The following is a 27421-nucleotide window of genomic DNA, read 5'->3' on the forward strand; positions in this document are numbered from 1 at the left end:
TAAAAATTACGAACCTGTAAATGGCCAAAACTTGAAGAGAAGGAAAATTCCTCTTTAGTCTGTCCAATTCCATCTCAGAATAACCGTGTCATACTTGTCAAGCACATTAAGTGATGAAGCATTCTTTGCATTTTCATGTTTTTCTTAGCCTAAAAAAGCAGGTGCATTTGTACAAAAAACTAAAATGACATGCAAGGAAAAAGATTAAAGACATGAGGGAAAGAGGGTCTGTTTGTGACCAACTGCGATAAAGGAGGGAGGGAGAGTCGGATGACTGAGTTATGAGAAGGTCGAAAGCGCAGAAAAGCGGGGGTGGGGTGGGACATTAAAAAGATTGTGTCCGTCTGGCTAATGGTTCTTTATGGGTCCCTCATGTCCTCAGATGGGCAGGATGACTGGCAGAGAGTGTGACCACTAGTAACTCCACATCACCTCCGTTTGCCCCCTTCAGCGGACGTCCCACTCAGCTAGACTGCCCGCCACGGTGAAGCGAACCACTAAAAACACCATAAAACCAACAGACTAAACAGCCATTCATCATTACAGCACACACATGAGCCGCATCTCACACACACACAGCAGTCTTAACTGTCCCACTCAGTGACTCAATGCACACATTAAAACTTCATCAAGTTTATCAGCAATATAAAAAAAGTCTCACCACTCAAACCTCAACCGCCATTTGTGAGGTGCAGAAATAAGGCAATCAAGGGTGAAAATGGTTTTCTTGGTCACTTTTATTGAACTGATGATGACTCAAACCAATTACAGAGCTTTTTGAGAGACAAGTGTGGAGGAAAAAAAAAAGATGTGTGGATTCATCTCTGCTGTGTCTCTAAAATCCAGACTCCTGACCTGCCCAGCTTGGTGTCTGAAAGAAGCGCATGAAGGAAAAATTCAAGTTAGACCATCGGTGGACGACTGAAACAAATCAAAACTATAATTTTGTTGTTGAGTTTTGGGATATGCGGAAAAAAGTATGATACACATGCAAGCAGTTAAGCGCTGATGTTTTCCTTGTCAGGAGTGTGTAATGTGTGTGTTCTGCTGGTGAGCGCTGGGTGGCTGTGAGAGCTGACAGGGACTCTAAGCAGCCGGCCCAGATGGTAGGCAGTAAATGTTCTCTATATGTAAGTGATTTGTAGCCTTGAGGACAGCAGGATGTAGTGGTGCTCTGTAAGTTGTTTGCAGCCTCTTTTGTCTAATTACAAATACTCTTTAATGGGGGAAACCTTTGCTTTTTTTTTTTTCCAGGACAGGGTTATGGCAGCTCTCCTGCAAATATTCAAACAATGGGATGGGGAGTAATTGGGCACATCAAAACAGCCACTCAAGAGCAGCACAATTAAAGAGTGAATATTTAACATGTCCGTTTCAACTCCGTGACCTTGGTGCCGTCAGGTGCTGGGTGAGTGAACCAACACATCAATCCTATCTGACAGACCTGCATGTCTTTGTGGACTGCAGAGCGGTGTGAAACAACCACTCGCGGCACCCGCTGAGAATATGTGTGTGATTATGACAGTCTGTGTAGTTGAGGCACTTGAGCAGTCTAAATGCCACTAAAACGCACAAAGTCAACATCAAAAACAAACTTAAATGGGATGACTGGACCCTGAACCAGACATCTGCAGCAGGTCCTAAGTGCAGGGAACACCGGGGTTTGAGTAATGTTCACCAAAAGCCACTGTGAGGGTCCACCTTATTTTAGTTGCTGAGCTGAGTCACTGAGCTCAGGCCTCATTTTATGGTTGTTTGGAATCTACCTTGTCATTAGGCCTTTGAAGAGCAATGGAGGGATGAAAGCCTTAGCTCTGTTAAACTTGCTCTTACTGGCTTATTTCGTGTAAAGAGAGCTTTTGTTGATGGTTGTTCATCAACATTCTTTAGCCTTGTTCTTCTGAGCTGATCATTTGAGATGCTTTGAACTGCCCCCGTGTTCATGTTGACCTTCTCACAATTTGATGGGAAAATGTCAGGATGGTTGTCTTCAGCAAAAAAAAAAGTAGTAGTTTTTTGTGTATGTACAGTATGTGTGTTTCTCACCTCAGTCCTGTTGCTGTTGGCCTGCTTCTTCTCAATGTTCATTGTCAACATTTGGCTGCGGAATGACAGGCTCTTGGTCTTCTCGATCACCTGCTGGTATGGAGATACGGCGTTGTTCCCCATGACAACGTGACCCTGTAAATAAGGAGAAAAATTGACGCACACAAGTAGGCCAATCGGATTTGGTCTTGCAGACACACCATCCTACGCACACACCCATTAGAGTTTGCATATGGTCCCATTCTCATATCCAGATAATTCCATATCATTCTGAAGGACTGGGCTATGATTTGCTTGATTACAGAGAACTGTTGTGATGTGTAAGCCAAAACATGCAGGTTAAACATGAAGCCTCACAACAGGGACGTATCAAGGGTGAGATCTTGTGGTTGCGTATTTGTCTTTGCAAAATCAGGATACATACAGAACAGGACTTTTTTTTTTATTCTCCACATGACATATAGTAGACGTTTTTAGAGGGGTTATGTAACAAAAACAACCACCACTGTATTGCTAAAGTTTAGTTAAAAAGCCAACTGAGTAAGAGGAAAAAAAAAGGTCTTACCAGTTTGGAGTCTATCTTGGCATCCAGCCTGGCGTTGCGAATGAGGTTCACAATCCATCTCTCGGCTTCCTCAGGTGACATGTTAAGTTTGTCTGCCAGCATGCTGTTGAGAAAACAGACACACATTGCGCAAACCCGTTAAGACACATTGGGCTTGAACCTAGGCTTATTTTTATAATACATTTTGGGACGCATTCTGCCACGCCGACTGGGCTTTTTTATTCAACACCCATGTGTTTTAACAAACATTTAGCCTGTTATCAAGAAAACTGAGCTTTGACCATGCGACTCAGTACAACTTGTGTGTATTACTACAACTACAGTTATTGCAGCAGTATCAATAGTTTGATACATTTTTGCACAGCCTGGTGAGAGCATTAAGCTTTTTAAAAGTGCAACCTAATGCAGCAACTTTATCAAAAGTAACTACTGATAACGCTACTCAACTTTCTCAGACTTGCTACAACATGTGGCTTACCTTTGGAAGAAATTACTAGTCCTGGAGTAAAACTAGTCTTCCGTAAAACTGTGACTTCACTTAATCTGGGCTGCTGTCTGGAAGCAATGTATAGGCTACATAAAATGTGTAATAGCACCCAATAAGTCTTAGTTAACACCACATTACGATGGATGTTGTGCATTAGCTGCCAAAAGGACTAGTCACTACATTAATTTGACTACATATCAAGCCTCGGGCAAAAAGGTGTATATAATATAAAGCACACTCCAAAACACTTCTAATGGTCCTCTGCTAATGAAAGCTTGATTTACAGACTTGAATAACTCAATTAGACCTGCGAGGACTGCCCCATGTTGTGAGGCTCTGTGATTAGACAGCCGTCTGTATTTTGTACCTATGTCCAGGACTGACTCACTCACTCACACTCTCGCTCTCTCTCTCTTTCTTTCTCTGCCAGGACAGATGAAGACACACTGGTGCAGAAAATGCCCCTCAAAATAAAAGCCAGGTTGGAGACTGGGCTGCCCTTTGATAGCGGCAGAAATGAATGTGTCACAGCATAGGGAGGGAAGTACAAGGGTGGCTGGCATTCTTTGATCCAAAGCTTTACCCAGTGCAGCTGGCTTCCCTTGTGGCTTTCAAAATAACTAGACCCTCTCAATATCCCCATCTAGAACCCCCCATCACACATTTCCTGCCCCCTCCCCTCCCCGACCCCACCACTCTCCATGCCTACCACAATTCATATAAGGGCCCCAATAAATAACCTCAATCCATCTGTGTAGTGCTCACAATTACTACAGCAACCGTTCCTCAACAGCAAGACACCGAACTCCTCCCCGTTCGGAAAAACCTAAATGTGTCATTGTGTATGGTCCCTGTTTATATGCACAATATAATAGGGGTTATGAGGTCTATAAAAACAATTTACACAACTAATTATTACTTCCTGGTCCATTAATCACATTTTGAGAGACTCTTTCAACAAGTAAGCTCAGATATGCAAGGACCAAACCACTTCTCACGCAACGGTTCTGCAAACAGATCCCACCACCATCATCATCATTACTGATTTCATCGCTCTTGACTTATTTAAGACATTTTTTGGTGGAAAGTAATCTTATTTGTGATAATGTGTGTCTTACCTCAGGGCACTAACAGACAAAACGACTAGCACGTGATCAAATGGTGGCAGAACCACATGAAGGGGGGGAAGTGAAATGATGTCAGTGTCTGGGTGGGTCATTGAAAGCATAAACAACAAATAAAGAGCATTACCTCAGCATAATAAGCAAACAGTGACAGTACATCTCTCTCAACACTTTCACCACTGTGACGTGATGGGGGACGTGGATAGCGAGTTAGAAAAACACTACTTGTGAGTTGATTCACAAGTGTTGCAGCAGCCAAATGGTGGAAAACCCGTGCAGAGATACTGATCAACCTGTCACCCACATCAACAAACTTGTAGCAAAAACTTTGGAGGACATCTGTCTATACTTCAGGTCATCAAAACCTGGAGAAAATGGTGCATGACAACAAAATTGCTGCAACGGATCATTATTAGGAACCTTACAAGTTCAGAAAAGCGTCAGCTGTCTAATGACGCAAGTTTGGCCTGTGATGGATAACATATGTCAGCAATCAGAGTGACACTTTTACACAAAGGTTTTTAGTTTGCAGACCAAAATGTTATTAGAGCATGTGGTGCATTGTTAACAACAAAGATAATATAGTTTGATTATACAGATTAAAGAGTTTAAAAACACTGTGCATGCAAAAAAAGTGTGAAAAAAAAAGAATAGAAAAAAAAACCATCACTTAGCAAGGAAATATATAAAAATGACACAAATTAGGACATTTTAAAATGCAAAATGTGTAAATAAAACAAAGGCGAGTAAAAACCAAAGATAAAAGCATCACATTTAAGTGAAAGAAGCTTTATGTGTGTTTTGAGCAGTGATTTCCAACTGCAGATGCACAGACATCTTAAATTACTAGCTGAGACAGTAAGACGTATTGGACTAGATATCATGATATAGATAGATATTAGGGTAGAACGTGTTTTGACAGCCAGAGACAGAGCCTCAAAGCTCTAATGTGTAACATTCCATGGTAAAAGATTGGAGTATGGATGAAAACACCAAGGTGCGCCAACGAACAGTTTCAGAAGTGGAATCTCCCGCTAAAAAAAAACCCTGGCAGAACAGCTGTTTGATGGGATAAATGCTTATTGCAACTGGGTAGAAGAGGGGTTTGGGTGGTGCAAGATTACCTATGTCATGTAGAGATGTTGGCAGTCTTTAAGTACTCCTCAGGGGGCGACATGTTTTTCCTTGGAGCTCTTTTGATCGAGTATTTTGAAATTTATTCAAAAAGACATCGGTAACCAAAGTTGTGAGCTAAAATGGGTGTAATGACTTACAGGGATTGAAAAGATTTTTGGAAGAGACATGTGCAGGGAGTAACCGTCGAGACACAATGAGATAAATGCAAGTGTGAATGACAGCTGATAAAAGCGTGATGGAACAGCCATTTTCACACAAAGATCAGTTTAAAATATTGTGGAAAATATTTCCAGCAATTTCAGAAAAAAACTTTAGAATTTTTAAATATGAATCTACTGCATTAAAAATTACTTTGAATTTGAAATAAAATAAAAAAACTTATACAACACAGAAAAAATATTTGCTGTAGCTTTGCAAAGGTATTTATTTATCACAATACATTAGCACTGAATTAGGTGTGTGTGTTAAACTTCGGCAGTCACTGCTTATTACGAGCAGTGCTCCATCTCTCAGAGACACCCTTCACTTATTTATCTAACAATCAAGCAATCTCATGCAAATTTGAATGAATTTGTTTTTCATTCCGATTTCACCAATGTGATTATGCGATTGCCTCACAGGGGAACTGGGTGTTTTGTTTGACAATTCAGTAAAGTGGGGGCACATGTCAGTCAAGTCCAGGTCAGATATGATGATCAAAACAAACACAATCTGGTTTCCTCACCCGGGAGTTAAGCTAACCCCTAACCCGCCATGATCTGTGTGGCATAACACAGGAATAGAGAGCACCCCAAAAGGCCCAGGGCCTTGGCCTGTACAAGTCAAAGTCCTCTAATCTAATTTATAAAAGAAAGTCTGGCAATGTTTTCCTCCCAGGAAGGACATTTGTATATCAGAGCAAGGTTACTTTATCTCATTGTCTGAGAGAGGTCTACAGCAGCTAACCCTACTTAAAACTCAGAGTGAAGTTACAAAAAAGAAAGAAAAAAAAAAGGGAGGAAAAAAAACAGAGGAAAGAAGGGAGTGGGGAATTGGTCAAATTCAAACAACCTCTACCACTATTGACATCCTTTGGCCCTTAAGCCGAGCAGACAGCCTCCATGACTGGTTTTATTTTACACAACCATGATCCCGTTCCTTGGGGGAGAGGAGATCACTTTCATTTCGACCCCTTACTTACTCTGGCTCCTGAGCTTTCGACTTCAGGCTAGTGTACTCCTTTGGGTCTAAATGCCAACCTCACACTCGAAGAGAGGGGTCATGGATTGGGGTCTAACGCTTTTAGAGGAGAAAGAAGGATGGGGGATCCTTCTCAAAAGTAGCCCCCTTCTTAACATGGCTGGCCTGAGATGAATCCTTTGTTAAACACTAACATATGATAGCATTTGGGAGACTCCAAGCCATTTGGAGCAACCTCCCTTTCGGCTTGAGGTAAAATTGATTTTTCGGGGAAACCGAAATGATCGTGTGGTCTTTTTAATGACTCAATTGTGAGGTGGAAAGATCCTCAGTGTTACATCCAAATACACAAGACACCCCTTCCAACTACCAGTGAGCTGTTGTGTACAAATACAATCTAGTGATGAGGGGGGAAAATGCCCGAACGATCACGTCTCCAGCATTTACTCAAAATGTCAAAGGACAAGTGTGCATTTGAGGTCAAAGCAGGGTCTTGCCACTGAAACACTCAAGGAAGGACTAAGGAAATAAACCCTGTAAATCAAACAGGGAAAACAAAGCTAAATTGGAAACACACTTGGGACACTGAACAGTCTAGACAAAAGCATGTGCATGTGTGTGTGTGCGCGCAATCATGAGCTCAAGCTGAATCAAATTTTCACTCTCTACAGTGCATTTTACATAAGGCTTTATGACATAAAATAACTAAATTATGCCAACTTCTGGTCTATTTTTGTGTCGCAAGCTGTGGGCAAAAGTTAAAAAAAGCTAAAAAATCTGTGAAACCATCATGGCCAAATGCTATAAAGAAGTCCTCATTAAAAACAGCCATCAAATTCATCCAAGTACACACGCTTGGGTACAGAGGGCTTCTGGACAGAGCGCTAATGACATGGAATTGGGTGTCTGTCGGAAATAAAAATGTTCTGTGCATCGTCATAACCCCACCACAAATAAACATGGAAATCCCTGAAACTGCCCCTGATGTGTATTCCTGTGTTACAAACCTTCCCATACAGAGAGCAGGGGACACAGAAAAAAGGTGAAAAGTAGAAAAATCACTGTTCAACTTCCTCTTTCAGTGTTACCACTAACCTTTGTGGTACTTAACAAGTAAATGGATCCAATTGCAGTAAGTCTGCCAAAAAGAACCAGGACCCCTAATCAATTCCAGACAATCTGCAACTGGAGATTTCGACAGGGCCTGATCATATTCCACGGTCCAACCTTGAATACAGACCTCCACAGCTCTATATAACAGTCAGTGCAATCATTTCCGTGTCAACAGAAGTAATTCATTCACTCTTTCCACTGAACATCATGTGTTAATGGAGCATATTTGAAATGCAAACCTTGCTTAAAATCTTCAGTATACACAATTTGCCTGTGGGGCAGTGCATTATGAATGTAGCCCTCTAAAAAATAATCAGAAATGTGTGAAGTAAATTGATAAAGAACAGGATAAACATGAAAATAACATACGCGTCGCCTAATATTACAGATTACATAAAGAGGTAAGCAAAAATCCATGCAGATTATTGATGGTTGACAATGGTGAGTGCTATTGCCTTTGTATTTGTCACTCTCTAAAACTGATGTAAAGAGGCAGCCAAATCCTGTAATCTCTCTTAATTGCAGACAATTACTCTAAGCTTTTTTTTCCCTCAGTTAATGCTCACTATAATTAGCAGTGAGTAAATGGCTTGGTTTTGGGGAGGCATCCAAAGTCAATTTTATTATAATGTAACCAAACTTAATTTCAAAATAGGAGTCAATAAAGACCTACAGAACCCTTTAACCTCCATCTCCCTAAGAAAAAGGAGATCAAATGTTCCTGTGTATTAAGATTAGCAGGGAACTTAGAAAGTCATTGAAATGCTGGCATCTTCATGGGAGAAAGATGTCCATGAATTGTTCTCAGACAGGTGGAATTAAAAGGTCTCCACAGAGTACCCCGTGGAGACCGGGAAGCTGTTAAATCTCACAATGCTTAATCCTCAAGATGTGTGCAGTCAGCTTGGCTGTGTGTGGACGGGGCAATAAACACTTATCTGCAAGTTAAATTCTGCTAATCGCAAAGCCCATGTTCTTACATCCTGCCTACAAAGTCTATAGAGAGCAAACGTGATTTCCTGTTAGTCTTTAGGGAACTCCACAGTGCAGTATTGTCATGATCGTAACGTCCTCAGACACCATCAGTATCAAACTGCTTCTCACAACTGATTTACAAATGTTAGAATGTTTCACTTAGTTTAGTTTGCGTTTATTGACTCACTTGATGCTAATGCACTGGTGAATCCTGCAGAAGGTCTCAAAGATGAAGAGGCGGGCATTCTCGATAAAGTCCTCCAGGCAAGCAACCAGGAAGAAGTCATTCACGAGAACCTGAAAGACCGGAAAAACATTAATTAAGAGCAGTATAAACGTGAATATTTCTGCCTGGTCATAGGGCTACTTCAAAACTTTTCTTACTACAGGTTATTGTTTGCGGGTGCCGTAATAGTTCAATGCGCAAAGGAGTCTTCAGACTAAACAGAGGAGTAATGAGAGAAGCACCATATGTTTCAGTATGTCAGCTTGTAGGAATTCAAGTCTTGGTCAGTTGAAACAGAAATCTATACACTAAAACCAAAAAGCCCAGTTCATTTTGAAGCAGACATATTATATATAGTATAAAGCAGAGGACCATACTGGCCACACAACAGTCAGTTGGAAGCAAAGTCAATCCACACCATGCAAGGTGCTTCAAATCAACCACAGATATTTGAATTCTTTGGCCACCACATGAGACAACACAGAAAAAACAGAGTCGACCACACAGATGACCACATTGTCTGTGCTTCAGTTTCAGGTCTCCTGTGCAGCAACCCAAAATTTGACAGTTACAGTCATCCAGTGGCGGCAGCAGCACCAGCCCAAATAAACTCACAGATTACAGTAATTCTTTTCAGCCATCCACTTAGAGCATCACCTTTGCCTGGTTACCAGTAAGAATTATGGCCTTCCTTGCACTCTGACACTTTTGCATAAGGCTCATTCATCTATTGTAAATGTTCATGACCCAGGTATGGCCCTAAAGGTATAGTGTGTGAAGTGTTCACTCTGCTCAGTGTTCCTTGCATTCCAACTCTACAATGAGTGTTATTTCACATCACAGAACTCAGTCTTCAGAAGTTCACAGAGAATTACACAGAGCTCTCGATTTGCTTAAGCTTAGAATGCTGCCATCTGCCCATAGTTCTGCTTGAATAAATCCCAACTACATGGCACTATCAGACAACGCACAATTCAGCTATGACAAGGCTTATCTAAGGCTGATAAAACTTTGAAGAGTTAAGTGCCCTAATTACCTGGGATTCAGACCACAAAGCTAAAACAAAACTCTGAAAGGGGCATATACAGCCCTATATGTGCAAGTCCCGACCATAGGTGGGCTTATACTTTTCATTCTTTGACATTTAAGCACCTAACATCTGACAGTGATTCCAAATTCAGGTGGAGTGGGCAAGAAACTAAACAAAAAAAAAAAAAAAGTATTCAGCCTTTACAGGACAATATAAACTCCCCCCCTCTTGTCTCATGCTATGCAATACCTATATTTTTTCTATTACAGCAATCACAAAATAAAAGGCTCAAAATTGATGCATTACAAGTGCTCATCAAGACAACAGCCCATCTCAATGGGGTATCAGTTTACCGTAATCGCTCCATGCTCTATGAATTTTTTTTTACCTTTGAAATAATGTGCCATTCAAAGTCTTGTGTGTAAATTTCAGCAAGGGGGAAAAAAAGGGCACCGACTTCAAACAGGACCATTTTGGGAAATGTTTGCAGACCATCACAGGCAATGCATTAGGAGGTGCTGTTAAACATTTTTGGAACCACCCACCTCGCCAGACCTGCTTTTGAACTAAACAAGGTCAATAGAGGGCTTTTGTGCCTACTGGACATGCTCTGATAAGACTGACAGGTAGACTAGTGTTAAAAGCACCTGTAATAACTTGGGCTCTGACCTCAGTGTTAGTTGGGATTGAGCATCTGTTTCAACCACTGAGGAGCCTCTGTAAACAGAACCCTATGAGGCAAGGTCAAGCCTCATCCAGAGAGCTTCTAGGAAGTGAGTGTTTAACAAAGCTAGTGATTGGGGGCATGTGTCATGTCTTAGCTGAAATTGGATACAATTATAATACTGTTGATAGTACATGTCATCATTTGGAGATGGCCCCGAAGGCCTTTGCACAGGAAAAAACGTTTTCATTTTCTCCTGGAGCATGCTGTGGATTCTTTTCTGCTGCCATGCAGAGATATTTCAAGACTATAACTAAAAATAAATCTGCCCAAATTAGTTTGTTTATGACTTCCTCATTTGTTAAATAATGCTGAAGCTCAAGACGCTTTGTATTAGCTTGAATGTAGGCTAAAACGAAACGGAACCTTCAGTAAACCGCTGACATGATTTCTAAACATTTACTCCTGGAAAAGAACCATTTGATCAGGCCAGATGTTTTTCATTCTCAAAGTTTATCGTTGAGAGGCAAAAGATGAAAAAGGGGCCAGACAACCCTTTGCCTTTTATTCTTCTGCAGGTCCAATTTATCAAGTCATTTGGGAAAACCAGATTACAGTGTGTACGCAAAGAACGCAACAGTAGGTCAAGTTTCACAAAATATACATATAGCACAACACCAGCTATGACACCTGGGGCTTCATTTATAAACACACAAAAAAGGCATACGCCACTTTCTAGAACAAACTTGATGGGAAACAAACGGCCCTTCATGGACCGATGTGTACGCACACAAATGTGAGAGAGGTGAAGTTGCGACTCCGATGGCAGAAAATGTTCAAAATGATACAACTGTGTATAATAAATTCAAATATTACTGCTCACACCAAGATCATTTAATTGCCACAACTGAAGCCACTCACATTCAATTTAATGAGGAGGGAATAAAAAGGAATGTAATCATACTGTGCAATGAAGCATGATAGTTTATTTGGCTCTGCTAGAGGATGAGGCAAACGGCAGCTTCAGAGGGAGAAAATCATTTCAGAGACTAGTAAGATCTGCTGGTTACAACTTCCACACGCTTTTTTGGCCACAGTATAAAACCTTTTTTGGACCTGGATTTCTGATTATGTGAACTTCCTCTTCTTCTCTCTGCATTTGCCATGATTTTGAGGTCACTCCCTATCAATGAATATTAATCCGGGGCATACTTTTGACTATTTATGGCCAAGTATGGGCGTTACCTGAAGCTCAAAAAAGCTGTTGAGTTGATTGTGATTTCTAAAAGGAAACTGATGTGGGACATGTGTGCACATGGCTTTATAACCCAGAATATTTATGCATTTCTGTATTTCGTACACATGCCAACTTTTCAGGCGTACATACAACGCATATAAATGAGGCCCCTGCTCTCTCAAAGTCACTCTCTTTCTCTGTCTTTTCATCTCTTTCTAAATCTGATTACTCTCCTTTGACTGTGTCCCTTGGAACTGACAAGGTCCTTATAAGGGGGCTTTTCAACCTGCACCTCGCCAGCACACGATTTGGTCACAGCTTTTAAATAAATGTGAGCTCCTCTTTTACTTTTTCATTGTCAATGTTGGCCTTGATGATCATCTCTTCCTGCTCTGTTGCCAGTAATTATTAATATTACTTTGTATAGTTATTGTTTCTAGTTTATATCACTTAAGAAAACACTTGCATTGCCATATCTTGAATACAAATAAGGTTGTGGCAGCATGTGAGAAACACAGAGGACTCTGTCATAAGTAAAAGATCCAAGTCATTAAGAACTACATTTAAAAATCCACCATGTACAGCAAAATTAATGATGAAGTTGACTATAAAATACAAAAAAATCATAAGCTGTATATCATTATAAGGACCCTCTTGAGTGTTATCAGCAAATTAGATTACATCTAATCTGTGCTATGTATAAATGCTACTAATTAAACAAGCAGTTGAATAACAGACTAAAAGATACTGCAATCCTGCAATGATTAACCAATCATTAATAAATGATTAAATGTATTAAATTAATCTGTTCTGATAATAGCTTAATCTGAATGTTTCTGTCATTAAAACTCAGCTTCTTTAATGTGAATATTATCTGGTTTCTTTGCTCCATATAACAATGATATCATTGAAACTGAATCATTTTTGTGGACAAAACAAGACATTTAAGAACATCATCATTCGAAATTTGGGGGAAACTGACATTTTTCAACATTTTCTGAATTTTTTTGGAACAAACTATTAATCTATCCTATCTTCTTTTTCAGGTCAGTATGCTTTAATGACAAATTTATCTCGTTTTTAAAACAAATTATTACTGAACAGTTGCTTGCTGCTGTTTGACTTTGATTCTATGGAGAAGGTAACACAAACAAATAAAAGGGGATTCTGACAAAACAACAGAGATTTGTATGGGAGCCAAACAAATTGCAATGTGTCGTTCATGTTTCATTCTCCACTGAGCCGTAAATATCTAAATTGAATTTAGTTATCACAAATTCAATCACAGCATCCTCTGTGCTCAGTATTGTAATCAACATACAAAGAGGACTTTGACAGTACTCCACCCCTGTTCTATTCTCACATCGAGGACTACATTGCATTTTGCGATAACAAACCAAAATTGAAATAAATGCTCTAAATTGTGGAACTATGACCAATCTCCCTCTGAAATGTGAGTCTGCACGCTTCTGTGAGGACAGTTCTGCTTATAAAGCTTTTACTGTTGACTACTGACCTGATGGGTCAATTACAGGCCATAGTAAAATCTGAGTGCACTCTGAGTCATACAGTGTCCAAGAAGACCTCTATTCCTGACAGTGTGATACAAGGCACCAACTATCACTGTTCTGTCAGCACTGACTGGACCCACGCAGAAGTCCAGCTAAGAGAACACTGAGCGAACAGGCAGATCACATGATTACTAACCATGTTTACTACTATGCTCTGTGTGAAAGTTTGGGAGTCACTCGCACAAATAAGAGGTCTGTAGCGTTATGGTCACAGAGAGGCACAATGAACTTCCTTCTCATAGTTTGAGAACAATAGCTTGAAATGAACGTTGTTGAGGTCACTACTCACCGACTCACACTCCCGCAGTTTCTTCTGAGCACTGTCAAAGTCAAAGTTCACGTACAGACACTCCACAAACTCCGTAATTGGGTCTTTGTAGGTGTAGGATTCCTAAAAAAAACAAGTATTGGTTAAGCTCTGTTAAGATGTAAATAAAGCAGACATAATCAATGAAGTCCAAAATGTATTTACATACACAGCAAAATTTATCTGTAAATTTGACACAATTATGAAAATAGCACCCGAAATGGTTGTGGCATTAACACATTTATTAAAAAACAAAAAAACAACACTACATAAATCCTAGCGCTGTTGTAATGACTTTATTTAAACTGTATTTAAACTGGCCACCTGCTGGGCACAATAGCTAAATAAACAACAGTTTACAAGGTCTTGAGCAAAAACACATTGTGAACTCCGAAAGGTCACAAATCATGCTTACAGAAAGAGTTGCAATCTGACCTGAGGCCCCAGAACAGAGGAGTGAGCACATGTTTTAGTGATTACCCACAACCCAGGACCCTGCTTAGATCGCTGAAGTATCTGGTGCCATTGGTAGAGCAGGGTTTGGCACATTACATTCAGTCAGCTCACGACCATTTATCAAAAGTAACAGGTTTAAAGATTCTCCAGCTTAGTTCCAAACTCCAAAATACACGCACTGCTCTTAAAAGAAGTGTTAGTGATGCCACTGGTTTGCACAGTCTGTAACTCATCCTTCAAGGCATGCATAGCCTATTAGCAATGCCCTGATAACTGTGAAAAGGACGTCTGTTACCTGCTGTATGACCTTCACCAAATCCTTCAGAACCTGCCGACGCTTACGGACATCCTTGTTTGTGATGACCGCTGTGGTCAGGTAACGCAAGATGTGGGGGCACATAGTCTGGATAGCATTGAGGTATCTGGAATAAGGGAGGATAAAAGTAATCACTTATCAGAGCAAAGACATGATCTTTACAAGGACACATCATATAACATTTTGGCTGCTTATTGGTCTCCTGGCATTAAGATGAGAGAAAAAGCCTTTGCAGCTGAACAGATAAATGTCCTGACAGGACTCCCTCACTGCTGGACATGGGTCCCAAATTTAAGCCGTCTCTTTCATTATGAGAGGGAGGAGGAAAAGGGAACCCTGACAAGAAGATACAGATCAGTGAGCAGGGACCTGCCCAGTAGCTGAAACCCAATCCATCAGGGACTGATGTTTCAACCACAGGTCAACTGGCTAAGGGCTGAACACAAGAGACACAGAGCTGTTAAAGCCCGATTCTAATCCCACCCCAGCATAACGTCTGTACACAAATACAAGTATACATCACTTTCCTTGTCAAGATGGCAATCAGTCAACATAACTGTATCACCACAACTTGATTTCTTGACATGCATCTTCAAAATCTGACCAAATAAAATAACAAAAGAAGGAAGTGGTGTGGGTTCCTTCAGGTCTCATACGACTGAATCAGGCGGGAAAGACATTGTGTTCAGAAAAGTGTGCCAGTTTAATTAGCAGAAACAATTAAAGGGACAGGGGACCTGTGGCAGTTGTGATGTCGGGTCTAAATACAGAAGTGGGCTGCTTTCTCTCGCTCGCTCTCTCTCTCTCCCTTTGTAGTTGCTTGACTCCCGTGGAAGACCGCAATGCTCCACACTGTGTTCCTGATTATCTTACACCTACACATTCTCCAGAGGGGGCTCCAATAGCAAGCAGTCTTGTATGAGTCACTGTTCCATATCTGGGGGACATTCACCCTACCTCACTTATGAGACTACATCCATTTTCTTTCCTTCTATCTTTCTCTCTTTTTTTGAGGCAACATTTATCACTGCACTGTTTTGCTGAAGATGCTACTCAGGCATGCAGCCAAGTAATCAAGCTTGCATTCAAATTTCAACTTTCCATGGGGTCACTGTAGAGGAACATAAAAAGGGACATGGAAACAAGGTCCTATTTTACACATCAGACCTGACAGATTAATATGCTACGGTTACTTGGCATGTGCCATGGCAGTTCTCTTTCACCAGGTTGCACCTGTATCTTAATTAGCAAGCCTTTTTTCCCCTTTGAGGCCAGGGAAGTCTGTCAATAGTACACAAACAAGGCCTTGGACGAACATCTGCTGACTGCAGGGGTAACGGAGGTCAAATGTGGAGCTGAAGGCCAGCCATTGGTCACCGACTTCAGCCAAAGGAAGTACTGGTCAAGAGATGGGAAACAAGAGTCGAGCCAAGCCTCAGTGGGGAAAACATGAGGTTTTGAGACTGTGAAACTGCAAAGCACACAAAAGTACCTCAGTTTATCCACACAGATGGTTGGGTGAGCTTTTCATGAGTAATTATTGGGCAGGCCTCCTTAATGATCCACAATAAAATTAAAACTGAGTAAAATTTAGGCAACCAGACATTTGAGTGTGCTGTGTTGTGGTTGCTGGTCATACTGTCTGTGGAAGCCAATCATCAGTACAATTATAAAAGCCTGCAATCAGAACGTGGGGAGGGAGCAAAAACATCAAAATAGGTGGTGTGCAAATTTTAACACAGTGTATAAATTTTCCGATCTGCAATACACATGGTCTCATTCTCGACTTGGAGAGTAAACAGACCACACAAAAACACACACTTCTGAAACCACTTTAAAAAAATTACCAGCAGGGTTCATCAAGAAGCCCACCACCCAAAAATGTGTCATTAAAGTAAATGGTTTTCCCTAGATCAAGTCCATGCATAAAATGACTGACATTTTGTCCAAATCCTTACAGGATCAAGAATAATTTTGGAGACAATACTTTCACCACATGCACACGTTATCTATCGCACTACATATCAGGAAATCAATCTGTAAATAAAGTAAACTGGTATAGACTCTCGCAAGTATAAAGAGGCAGCTGAATTTTCCAAAACATGACGCAAAATGAATGTTTTACTCTACTTCATGGTTCAACTTAGCTACACAACATTGCCTCTCCGGTTTAGTGAAAATGTATCTCTTCCATGAACACTAATGAAAAATACACAAGTTTCTGATTTACTGGATATAAAAGAACAAGCAAATCCAAGAAAGTGAAAAGTGGCATTGTATTATAGATGTACTTACTGTGGCTGATACAGAAAGAGCTCAATGATATTGTCTCTGCCCTTAGGGTGGTTGAAGAAAACAAAGAGCGACCAGTGAATGAGCCATGTCCTCTGCTGGAGAGACTGGAGAGGAGAGCTGACAGACTACATGGGACAAAGACAGAAATGTAGGTAGGAGGGACAGACGCACAAGAGGACATTAAGAGACAGACATACAATCAAGAAAAATAATTGAAAATTAAATTGCAAATTTGTTTAGAGACAATTATTCGAAACATAGGAGGAGCAAGAGATCTTGCCTTCTGAATGCTCATCAATCAAACACAGACAACCACTTTATACTCATTTCCAAGTTCCAAAGTAGTCAGATGAGTGTGTGTGGGTAAGGAATAAAATGCCACAGCAGAGCTGTGCTGAAAGTGAAATGTCAATATGAAGTCTATGTAAGGGAATCTAGATGAGGTATCAGATTCTGAGAAGTGGGGCATTTACATTGTTATCGATAGTCTCTCTCAGGCGGGTGAGGTCCTCCATGGCTGCCTCCCAGTTCTGCATCAGGATCTCAGAGGCCAGCTTGCCCCACAGAGAGTTCAGGGCATTCCTGTCTGTGGATGGAACCTTACAAAAAAGAAAAGATGGGACACTTGCTGAAATAAGCAACACATGTCATTTCAGTGTACATATTTATTTATTTTTTTATCAGATCTTTAGAAAGACCAAATTCATTTACCCTTTTATAAAAAACAAATGTAATGCACTTTTAGATATGCCAACCACTGCATTGCTGTTGGCCATACAGTCTGAAAATTAGAACCGAAACTACCAAACCAAGTAAAGGCATGTTTGTTAATACACTACACAACAATTTATTAGAGCTACACCAGCTTAATAGCAGTGGAGCTTACTTGGTTTTGTAATGCTGAAGGTCCCTCAAATCTAATTGGATATTAGCAATGAAAGACTTGGGTAATCAATGCCAGTTATTATTGAGGCCTAGTAACGGCACACATTTCAAATGTCATTGGAATTGTCTGCAGCTACGCATAAGCCAATGATTTAGTGTCATGGTCCCACAATGGCCAAAACTGATGCAGCTGAGGTCCAGATATCCTGACGTCTCTTTCCTATTCATGATGCCAAGGTTTCTTTGAAATTGCCACACTCTTGCATAGCAGAGGTCAAATCCATCTGTATTTATATTTAAACAGTGTACTTGTATTGCTGACAAAAACATTCTAAATCAGATATTTGGTTTTACCTACATGCCAAAAAAGTGTCACTGACTGAAATTAAATGAAAAATGAGCTGCACGACTAACTTAAATTTGTAAAAAAAAAAACAAAAAAAAAAAACTATCTAAAAAAAAATCATCAAACTAAAGACTGGAGCAGACACACTTGGCACCTCTTCGGCAGTGACAGGAGAAACTGTCCGACTGTTCTGATGTGACAACAAAGCCATGATGACAAATGTTTTGGATCCAACATGTGCTGAAATGTGACATTGGTACTTTTTAAAAAAAGTAATACATTTGATTTTTACCATGGGAATGATAATTGCAATAATTACCTTACATTACTATCAGCAACTCTGGACAAGCCAATCATTATCACAAGGTAATAAGGGTTAAATATGTACTGACAAAAACAAGACAAATCTTTGTGAAGATACTGTGTAAATGTTGTAGGTTACTGGTTCTAATTTCCAGAACAGGCTAAAACAAACAAAAAAGAATCAGGTAATGAAACACAGGTTCAGAATGCCTCTGAACATCAGCAATGCAATCACTCTGTAGTGGACATCGGACTACACCCTAGTAGAGCTCATGGGAACCTCTGTGCCAGAATAGTCCATGATAACACTAAACACCAGACACAGTGACATGAGTCAAGCAGGAAGTTGGGGTGGGTGTCTGCCGAGTGGCCAGAGAAACCTAGATGCTAACCACACGCCCCCGTACACCGACGGACAGCCGCTAAAGTGGACTGTGAGACACGACAGATGTACAAGTAGAGGAAACACTAAAAAAAGAACAGGTTTCCGCTGGAACCCCACAAATTGGTTAAAATTGTTCAGATATAAAAGGTTTTTCTTTTCAACTGAGCAAAGACCAGTTACACTCTGATAACATTTCGGTGAACTGCTGTGACACGAGAAGAGTTCAGGTAAGAGGACATGGTTTAGAAAATCTCTTGTGTATTACCCCAAAGGAGAACACAGCAGGAGGGTGTGTTCATCCATCCAGTTAGAGCAACAGTGTTTCTTTGATCACATGGGCTAAACCAGGTCGATTATAAATGTTTTTTAATAGAGATTCAAAAGTGATTTCAGCATTGTAAATTCTAGAGGAAAAAATGTCTTCACTGCACGGATAAAGGTTTTCATCTGTTGAAGTGTTATGTTATGTTTTGTTTGTTAGTTTTTTCCTCTCTTGGAAGTCCCTGCCTGCTACGTTTGGCTGACCTTCAGGTCATTATGGTAGCTTTCTACACACACACACAGTCTGGCTTTCACTGGTGGCCACGCTAGAAAAGTTTCAGTACCTGGGTTTTTCCAGCAGTTACCTTAAGTTTCCATTGGTTTGTGAAATGGGCACATTTCGCTGACTGACCAGCAACAATAAATTTACTGTGCTGGGGATCCGACGGGATACTCAATCTTTATTCTTAACATTCAATCCCTGCATTAAGTGATGATATGAATAAGTTGCTCTTTTCGGGCTAGGCCACACTGTAACAAGACCTGAGGCATGGATTTTGCAAGGCTGGCTTCCTTCGTTTAATTGACTGGGTTTCCCACGTTAAATGACTTTATGGAGCTTCACCTCTCCCATATGGGGGAGGGAGAGAAAGACAAGGGGCCTGTGAGGATGGGAGGTCCACAAAACACCAAAAAGAGTGGAGGGGGGAGGCAGCACACAGGCTCCCACTAATGAAATCCATTTCTACCTTTTCCCTCAATCTAAAAGCCTCTTGCATTGTCAAGAGTAAGCAACAGAGATCTAGTTACAGAGCCCAAACTGGCTGGAACTTAAAATAAGGGGTCTAACAATTTGAGGGGTAAAAACATAAAGGCCTCTCTATACTGGGCTTCAAAAAACATACCTCAATTAGAGCAATACTGTTTTATTAAGACTGAGCAGCAAAGCCACAAACAACTGTTGCTGGAACAGTGAGAGATATCTGCTGCAAGCGTTTGATTACTTCTTTAATGCTTTTCTTTTGGGGGGAGGGAGTGAAAGTGGAAAGCTTGGGAGAATGAGTTGTCATGTTGCCTCGGATGCATCTCTTCCTCCTATATATTTGAACAGATCAGTGAAAAACCCATCAAATGAAGTACCCAACTGCTTTGGTTTAAGAGGGTTGTTTGCAGTGAAGTAGGTTCATCATTGTACAGAGCCAGTGCCAAATTTGTCAGGAGAGGACACTCCAGGGTACTGAATGAGCATGACTAGCCAGAGTCACTGACATTCAAAAGACAAGAGGCAACACAGTGCAGTATCAAATGCCAATTAGACTAGGAACAAAGATGGACTCAATGTTTTTCACTCTAATGAATAGACAAAATGTTGATCTTATTCTTGCCCATTCTTTCAGGGTTGGTTTTGGCATGAGGCCTGGCTTTACCGCAAAGCTAAATGTTGAACCAAAGACAAACAAAAGCAGGAGGACAAGTGAGTGACACTGGGAAACCACTGACTATGCAGGCTGGTTCCACTGGTCATTATAGGCTATTCAGTTGAGTTGAACTTGCTAACACTTGATGCAAGATTATACAGAAATAGTAAAAAATTGCTATGTTTCTGCATAAAATCTGGTTTTATCCCAAATGGAGCAATAACCTAAGAAAGCAAAGCAGTATATAGTATGTATACAGTGTAAAAGCAAGAAAAAAAGTCAACCTTAGAATAGGGCGCCACCAAGGTACTGCTGCTTGTGTAGCTAATGATGGAATAACCCATGGCACAGGACCTTCTACATCTTCACAATGCAGAAGGATATAGTTGTCCTGGTTCATTTAGTAAGTATTGAAACAGTTCAGCCAAGTTTGATAACTGCTCTGGAGCCAGCACTTCCGAATAGGTGGAGTCTCTGACTTCATCTTCATCTTATGTCATACATTTTTGAAAATTTACATGAAGTGAAAAGCTATGGGTTGTCACCACAAACTGCATCAGCAGCACCTCCTAAACAATTGTACATCAAAGCTGAAAGCAAACCTGAAAGCTAACTGGTCATTTTTCAAAAATGTCTATTGCTCCAGATATCTTTAAACAATAAAAAAAAAAGACAACTCTAAAGAAGACATCACATTATTTACAATGAGATATCGCTTCAGTCACTCAAACGTCTTGAGGCTGTCAAACCTTTTGTGAAGCAACAGGTCTTGTATTCCAGCTGCACCAAGCCCATTCACAGCCTCACTCAGATTTTACCCATTTCTGAGGGCAAAGGCAGTAAAGCCACAAACTCCAGAACCCAGGCAACAAGTCTTTTTGTTTATAGAGGAAATAGGGAGTGTGCATGTGCACTAACAAACTATTCTGCCAGTGCTCTCCATGAACTATAATTATCTTCTTTTGCAAAACATACTTTGGCATCATATGCTTTTAAAAAACATTTATTTGTGCATTTTTTTTTTAATTTCTTAAACCAAACTTTGTATGGTATAAATGAGTCTCTTTCTTCCAGCTCTTCATTTTAATACCCCCATACACCATCCAGTAACACCTTGCAAAGTGTGTGGCACCATCTTCTTGCTAAACAAGAGATACCTTGCATAACTAAGTAGACCATAAGCTCCGAAGTCGTGACAAGGGACTTTTGGCCACTGCACTCAAATCAATAAGCTGTCTACTGAGGCCCGCCCCTTGAGGAGACTACAGACAGATTATGCAGTCCGCCACTGATCACTTGGCCAAGTTAAAGATCCTACTCAAGTCCTCCAGCAGCAGTCTCCTCCTAATACAGAAGACGTGCAGTGAATTGAATAGGCAATGACGTCAGCTTTTCACATTCAATTACTTTTAAGTGTTCTTTTCCTCTCCCATTCAAGCATTTGGCCTTTTGAGGAATTAAAACAATCTGGCAAACATAATGTAAGGTTTTAATATGCGAGAGAACTGCTTTAAGCCAGTTTATAAATAAGATTGTTATACACTAGAGGCAGTCTGTTAAGTGAAATAAGGTGCACAGTTATCAGCAAACTTCACTGTTTATAAGCGATGTTGGTGAGTGATAATATCTGAAAACTTACCAAGACACGGAAGAAGTAGAGGTACTCCGCTGCACCAGAGTAGTTTCCACACTCGTACTGGAACTTGGCATATCGGTATAGAGTGTCCAAATACTCCTGACGAAACTTCAAGAGAAACAAAAGCACATCAATGTATCAATGCACATCAAACACAGAACATGTGAATCCTTGACAACAACTCAAACAATATACAAGTGTATTGTGCCTGTTCTGAAATTTGATGCAGTTCTGGTGCCTTTTCAGTGCTGATGTTTCATCGGGGTGAGGGGAACGTTATGTTATCATTAAATAACTTGTCAAACATCTGGGCTGCAACAAGCAAATGATAAATCATAAGTAAAAATCGAACCTTAACTTCCGGTTCATTTGCGGCACAATCACAGTTTTCTTGTCGTGGTGGCAGGCTACTGCTAAATAAACTTAGAATAAACAGTGCACTCATATCAATGGTATTTTGCCATAGTCGAGAGAATATTTAACTTTTGTAACAAAGCTGCCAAAAAAGTGGTCATGAGAACTAATTTAGCACTGCATATGTGTATATATAGGGCTATCATTTTGAGCCTACGTATATTCCTATATTTAACTGTCCTTCCTGTTGTCCAGTATCTCAGAGCAGTATACTCTGACGTCAGGCCCATTCACTAAGGTTCGCTTTAACTGTCACAGGCAGTGGGTGCTCCGGGCCGCCCAAGCCTTTCCCACAGCAGGCTATGGGGCCCTGAGCCTGGGCAGTGTGGAGGTGCACTGAGGACAGCATGCAGGTCAGCGGGATACCGGAGTGGGAGGGGACCGATGGAGGGGAGGGTAAGAAGCCAAACATCACAGTAAATATAGAACCTCCGGCATTCTTGCGGCTCTATCCATGAGTCTCGAGCTACTCCGTTTATTCTTAACAATTCACCACAGAATGTAAATGTCCACAGAATTTGTGCAAGCCGTACAAACCCTGAAAATGAGTTAAGGGTTTTGGGAAGTAATTCTGCATTTCCCTACTCAGCCTGCCCCTCCCACTTTGCCCCTAAAACAACCATGGGTTCACACAAGAGCCATGGGAAATGCAGTGAAGAAGTGAGATGTCAGCAAATCAGGTCAACTTACGTTATGTTTTTCTGCCAAATAGTCAAAGAGCATACGTCCATCTCTGCAAAAAAGAAAAAAAAAATCAAGACAGTTCCTGTAGTTAGAGGCCATTTAACTTGAGTCGCCATTTGGCTGACATCCTTATGTTTGGAGCCCCATTCAGGTATATTTTCCTCCTCTGGTCTAAATCAAGACCCGAACATAAATGAAGACCATTTCACTTTTAAAACAGTGTGATTGGCTGTTTATTACATTTGGTTTGGCTACTATAAATCTACACTAGCCATGTCTAACAAATTATGTCTCAGCAAAGCCTCTGAGGCCCTCTATGGCTTTGTTAAAATGAAGGAATGTTCTAGCATTTCCAAACATTTTATGCCAATGGCATTTAACAACTTTGCCTGTGACCTAAAATTTTGGTATTTATGTGGACACCACACTGAAACTGTGTCATTTCAGGATATGTGTACTTTTAGAATGTGAACGTAAAAATGCATTTGCTGGCTGTGTGATGTGAGTTTAGTGAATTTCATTGAGCCCGAGGCAGAACTCTTCGTGCGGATGATGTTGTTGTTGATATGGTGGCAGACAGGACATGACGCTGTAGTATGCTGCTGGTAATCTTTGTAGAAGAGCGGAAGGTGACTTTAGGGGGATAACTGTGATCGGACAGCAATCAGATCTTGACACCGGAGACGCCTGTTAATACCAGGTGTATATGCATGTGGTAAAGCACAATCCAATCACAGAAAACGCAGTTGAGCATAAAATGAAAAATACTTATAACTTGTAGGCCCACCAAACAATCTTAAACAAAACACTTAATACACAAGTTAAAACCTTGTTAAGAAAATAATGTTATTTAAGACAAGATGTTATTTAATAGATGGACATTTTGGGTATTCTTCTCTGGATACACTTGGATGATGACAAAATACATTTAGATCCTGCGGAACACATATCGAAATCTAAAGTAGAATAAATACAGACTCATAAATACTTACTCAATATAACTTTTCACTAATTACGAAATTTAGATGAGAAACAGATGCTGAGATGTACAACAAGTGGCAAGCGCTCATGAAAAAGCAGCATTACTGCCACCTTCTGCACTGAAAAGTCAAGGAAAACAGCAGCACAGTGATTCAAACACCAAAAGGTGGTTTGAATGCATTAACAAGTGCAAACAAGTTGGAAAATAAATCATAGCTCAACCTAATGATGATGATCAAAACCATAGTGTACAAATGATTACAGTGTTTCTAGATATGATAATAGTTTGGTTTACTTTGTTGGTTTTGCTTGCGTTCTGGCTTCTGCAGTTGTGTAAATAAAGCCTGGTAAGGAATACAGGCCTATTGGCTAACCGCTCAATAAAAGTAGCAAGAACAATAGGTTCTATTACCTTGTAAAATGCTTTGTTGGTCTATGTGCATTAAACCCAATGAATGGGGAATATGGGTTCATATATCATCCCATGTCTTATTTCTAGCACAGGATAATCCCATAATCCAGACACAATGTTAAAAACAAGCAAATACATCAAGTATAATTTAGGCCATAATGGTGAAATAAAACTGCTGCATGTACACTGGCCTAAGAGAGATTTCTTTATTGACCCCAGATGAGCTCCCAATTGTTTTACAAATCCCATGCTATGAGGAAAAAATAACATAACTTAAGACAGACTTGTGATTCATCATCCAAAAGGAAGATTTCCTCCTTGCTCCACAGTGACAGCAAACTAACAATAACACAGACATGTGCTAAGTCAATGTTGCTATTATCTGTCTTCAGATCTTGCATAACAGTTCATACAAATCTATGGCTTAAATAAACAAATGTCTACAGCCCAACTAAAACAACATAATAAAGGAGTACAAACTGAAAAGAGATGAAAATGGAAAATGCTTTTGATTAACTACACACACTCTCGCCAAGAAACAAAGGAAAGGAGAAAGACCAAATATGACCAAACTATTTTAATCACTGCAGACAAAAAAAGAGTCTTAATAAAGTTAACCACAACCTCTTGCATCTGTCTCTCTTTACTTCTGTCCTTGCTGACTTTGCACTGCATATGCACTGAAAAGGCCAAATGGCTTTTTCATTCAAAACACAGTAACATGGAGTCTACTTAAGTTTTAAGTGCCGGATTTTCACCAATCTAAGAATCATGGCATTAAGTTTGCAAAAGTATATTTCACACTTTTTAAGTCAAATCTCACATCTTACATAAAATCAGTTTTAGGACAATAATAATAAAAGATAAAGAGTAAGGACTACTATTTATGAATAAAAAAAAGCCTTTACCTGGTGGACTGCATCTGCCTTGTTGTCTCTGGGTCCTCAAACATTTTTACTATGGGTTCCGTCTCTGACTGCAGCTGCTTCAGCTGAGCCACCACCTCTGTCCTCTTCTCCCTCAGAGCTGACACAGGGAGGTTAAAGAAAGGCATTAGCTCGGGGAACAACATGTGCATCTTTGAGGCCCTACACTGTAAATGCTGTTAAAATGTTAATTGTTAAATCAAGTGTTAAAATTCTGCATGGAGTAAGTGAGGCAGTGCAGTAGCCCTTTATGATGCCTGTTATGATGTGTGCTATTGCAGGAGAAATTGGGATGACAACTATGCATCAAGCCTTACTATGGGGGATTTCCTTTTCAGAGAAAAGGCTTCTGTACACATCCATGGCAAAGTCCACCATGTTAGTGTCACTGAGGAGATCCAGTTTTCCATGAAGCAGCTCGTCCTCATTGTAAATCTAGGAAACAGAGAAAGTGACAAAAAACACAAGTGAGAAGGGTCTTATTTGATCAAATTATCATGATTAAATTGCACACTACTCATACTTTTTAAACTAATATTTAAGTATAAACATATATATATATATATATATATATACACACATACATACATACACACATACACACATATATACATATATACATACACACATATATACATATATATGATAAGATTTGAAACCCCTAAATAGCTACAAAAAAAGAAAAAGAAAAATGAGTATTGTGTTTTTGGCTGGTTATAGCTAGGAGGTTGTAAACGCATCAGCACAGATCCGTTATTAACGGCTTAGTATTGTTTTATGAAAAACAGCTGTAAATATCCAAGGTTGTGATATCAAGTGTCATATTGTAAAATTAAAAAAGGTTATCAACCCATCCCTTCTACATAACAATGATTTATACACCACATTTACAATTTATTCAATTCATTTATTTATTAATTTATTACACACATACTATCAAATAGATAACAGGTTTATCCTATTTTCTCCATTCTTCATTAATTATAGTGCCTTAACTGCCCTTGCCCAAAATGCGCTGTATCAAGGTACGTATTGTTAAAACAATGGCAATGGCTCACGTTAGTACTACTATGCTAGCTTTGCTAGCGGTTAACCAACGCTAACGTGAGTACCTCAGAGGAACATCTGATGGTTGTATTCATTTGTTTTGATTACTGTTAAATAGTGTTTGCCAGCTGCTGCCTAAATATGTCCCCTTAGCCGTTGTGTTATTTTATTACAAGTTAACCTATTTTATGTTGATTCTGGCGATTAGCAATGGGCCCATCCATGTGCTACAATAGGGCAGCAACATCGATTTACATAGCAGTAACCAAACTTGAATGTTAGGTAACCAAGCCCAGCGACTGAACACATTTTAAAACTCCGAGTTTAGAAAATCGGGCACTTTTAACATGTGAAAGTCGCCGGTTTGAGTCAGACACGGTGTGCCGTTCAACCAGTCAAGCTGAATTCAGTGAAAATGTGCGTATTCCGGTTTAGGATATTTCAAAGCTAAATGTAAATATATTTTCTGATGTGTCAATTTAGTGCGCTTAGTTACGTAAAGGAGTAATTTATTGTTAACCTTGCTGCACAACCACCTAACGTTTTCTTTCCCGTTATTTCACATTATCTCTATAGTTCTCCAAAATAGTTTAAGGGTCTTTGTTATAGGTGGTGCTTTTATTTTGAAAGCAGCCAGCTACATTTCCGTCTGTGTAGATGCGGTTACTTGACACAGCACAGAAAATGTGACCAGCTCTTGAGCGCGCGTGGCTTTTAAAATCACTTTAAAACCCCAAATAGCTCCTACAAACCACATGAAAACGTGCCACAAGTGTTCATATTTGTATATTTGTCGTACCTCTTTCACAGACAGAAACTCCAGCAGAGGAAAAACGAGATGACGGTCTAAAAAATTAGCAATTCTTGTGGTGAGGTCGTACTCCGCCATCTTTGCTCCGGGAAAAGGGAAGCGGAAGTATGACGCGCTTGTGTTCAGAGGGGCGGACCAATCAGCAACATTGTCAGCATCCTACATGAAACATCTTTCAGTGCTA

At 40.1% G+C, this 27421-nt stretch overlaps 1 protein-coding gene across 1 annotated transcript; it reads right to left on the minus strand.

The window, feature by feature from the left end:
• Positions 1 to 719: 719 nt before the first annotated feature.
• On the minus strand, positions 720 to 27361 carry eif3ea (eukaryotic translation initiation factor 3, subunit E, a). The gene is made up of 13 exons (XM_058648258.1): positions 27226 to 27361; positions 25697 to 25814; positions 25362 to 25479; positions 23067 to 23109; positions 21966 to 22070; positions 17202 to 17327; positions 16729 to 16853; positions 14413 to 14539; positions 13644 to 13745; positions 8814 to 8923; positions 2612 to 2714; positions 2047 to 2181; positions 720 to 871 (listed from the first exon to the last, which is right to left on the minus strand). The coding sequence occupies exons 1-13, from the start codon at positions 27313 to 27315 to the stop codon at positions 836 to 838; spliced, it is 1338 nt and encodes a 445-aa protein (XP_058504241.1). The 5' UTR covers positions 27316 to 27361; the 3' UTR covers positions 720 to 835.
• Between the last annotated feature and the right edge of the window lie 60 nt (positions 27362 to 27421).

Source organism: Solea solea, chromosome 13 (genome assembly GCF_958295425.1).
Source record: "Solea solea chromosome 13, fSolSol10.1, whole genome shotgun sequence".
NCBI classification, from domain to species: Eukaryota; Metazoa; Chordata; class Actinopteri; order Pleuronectiformes; family Soleidae; genus Solea; species Solea solea.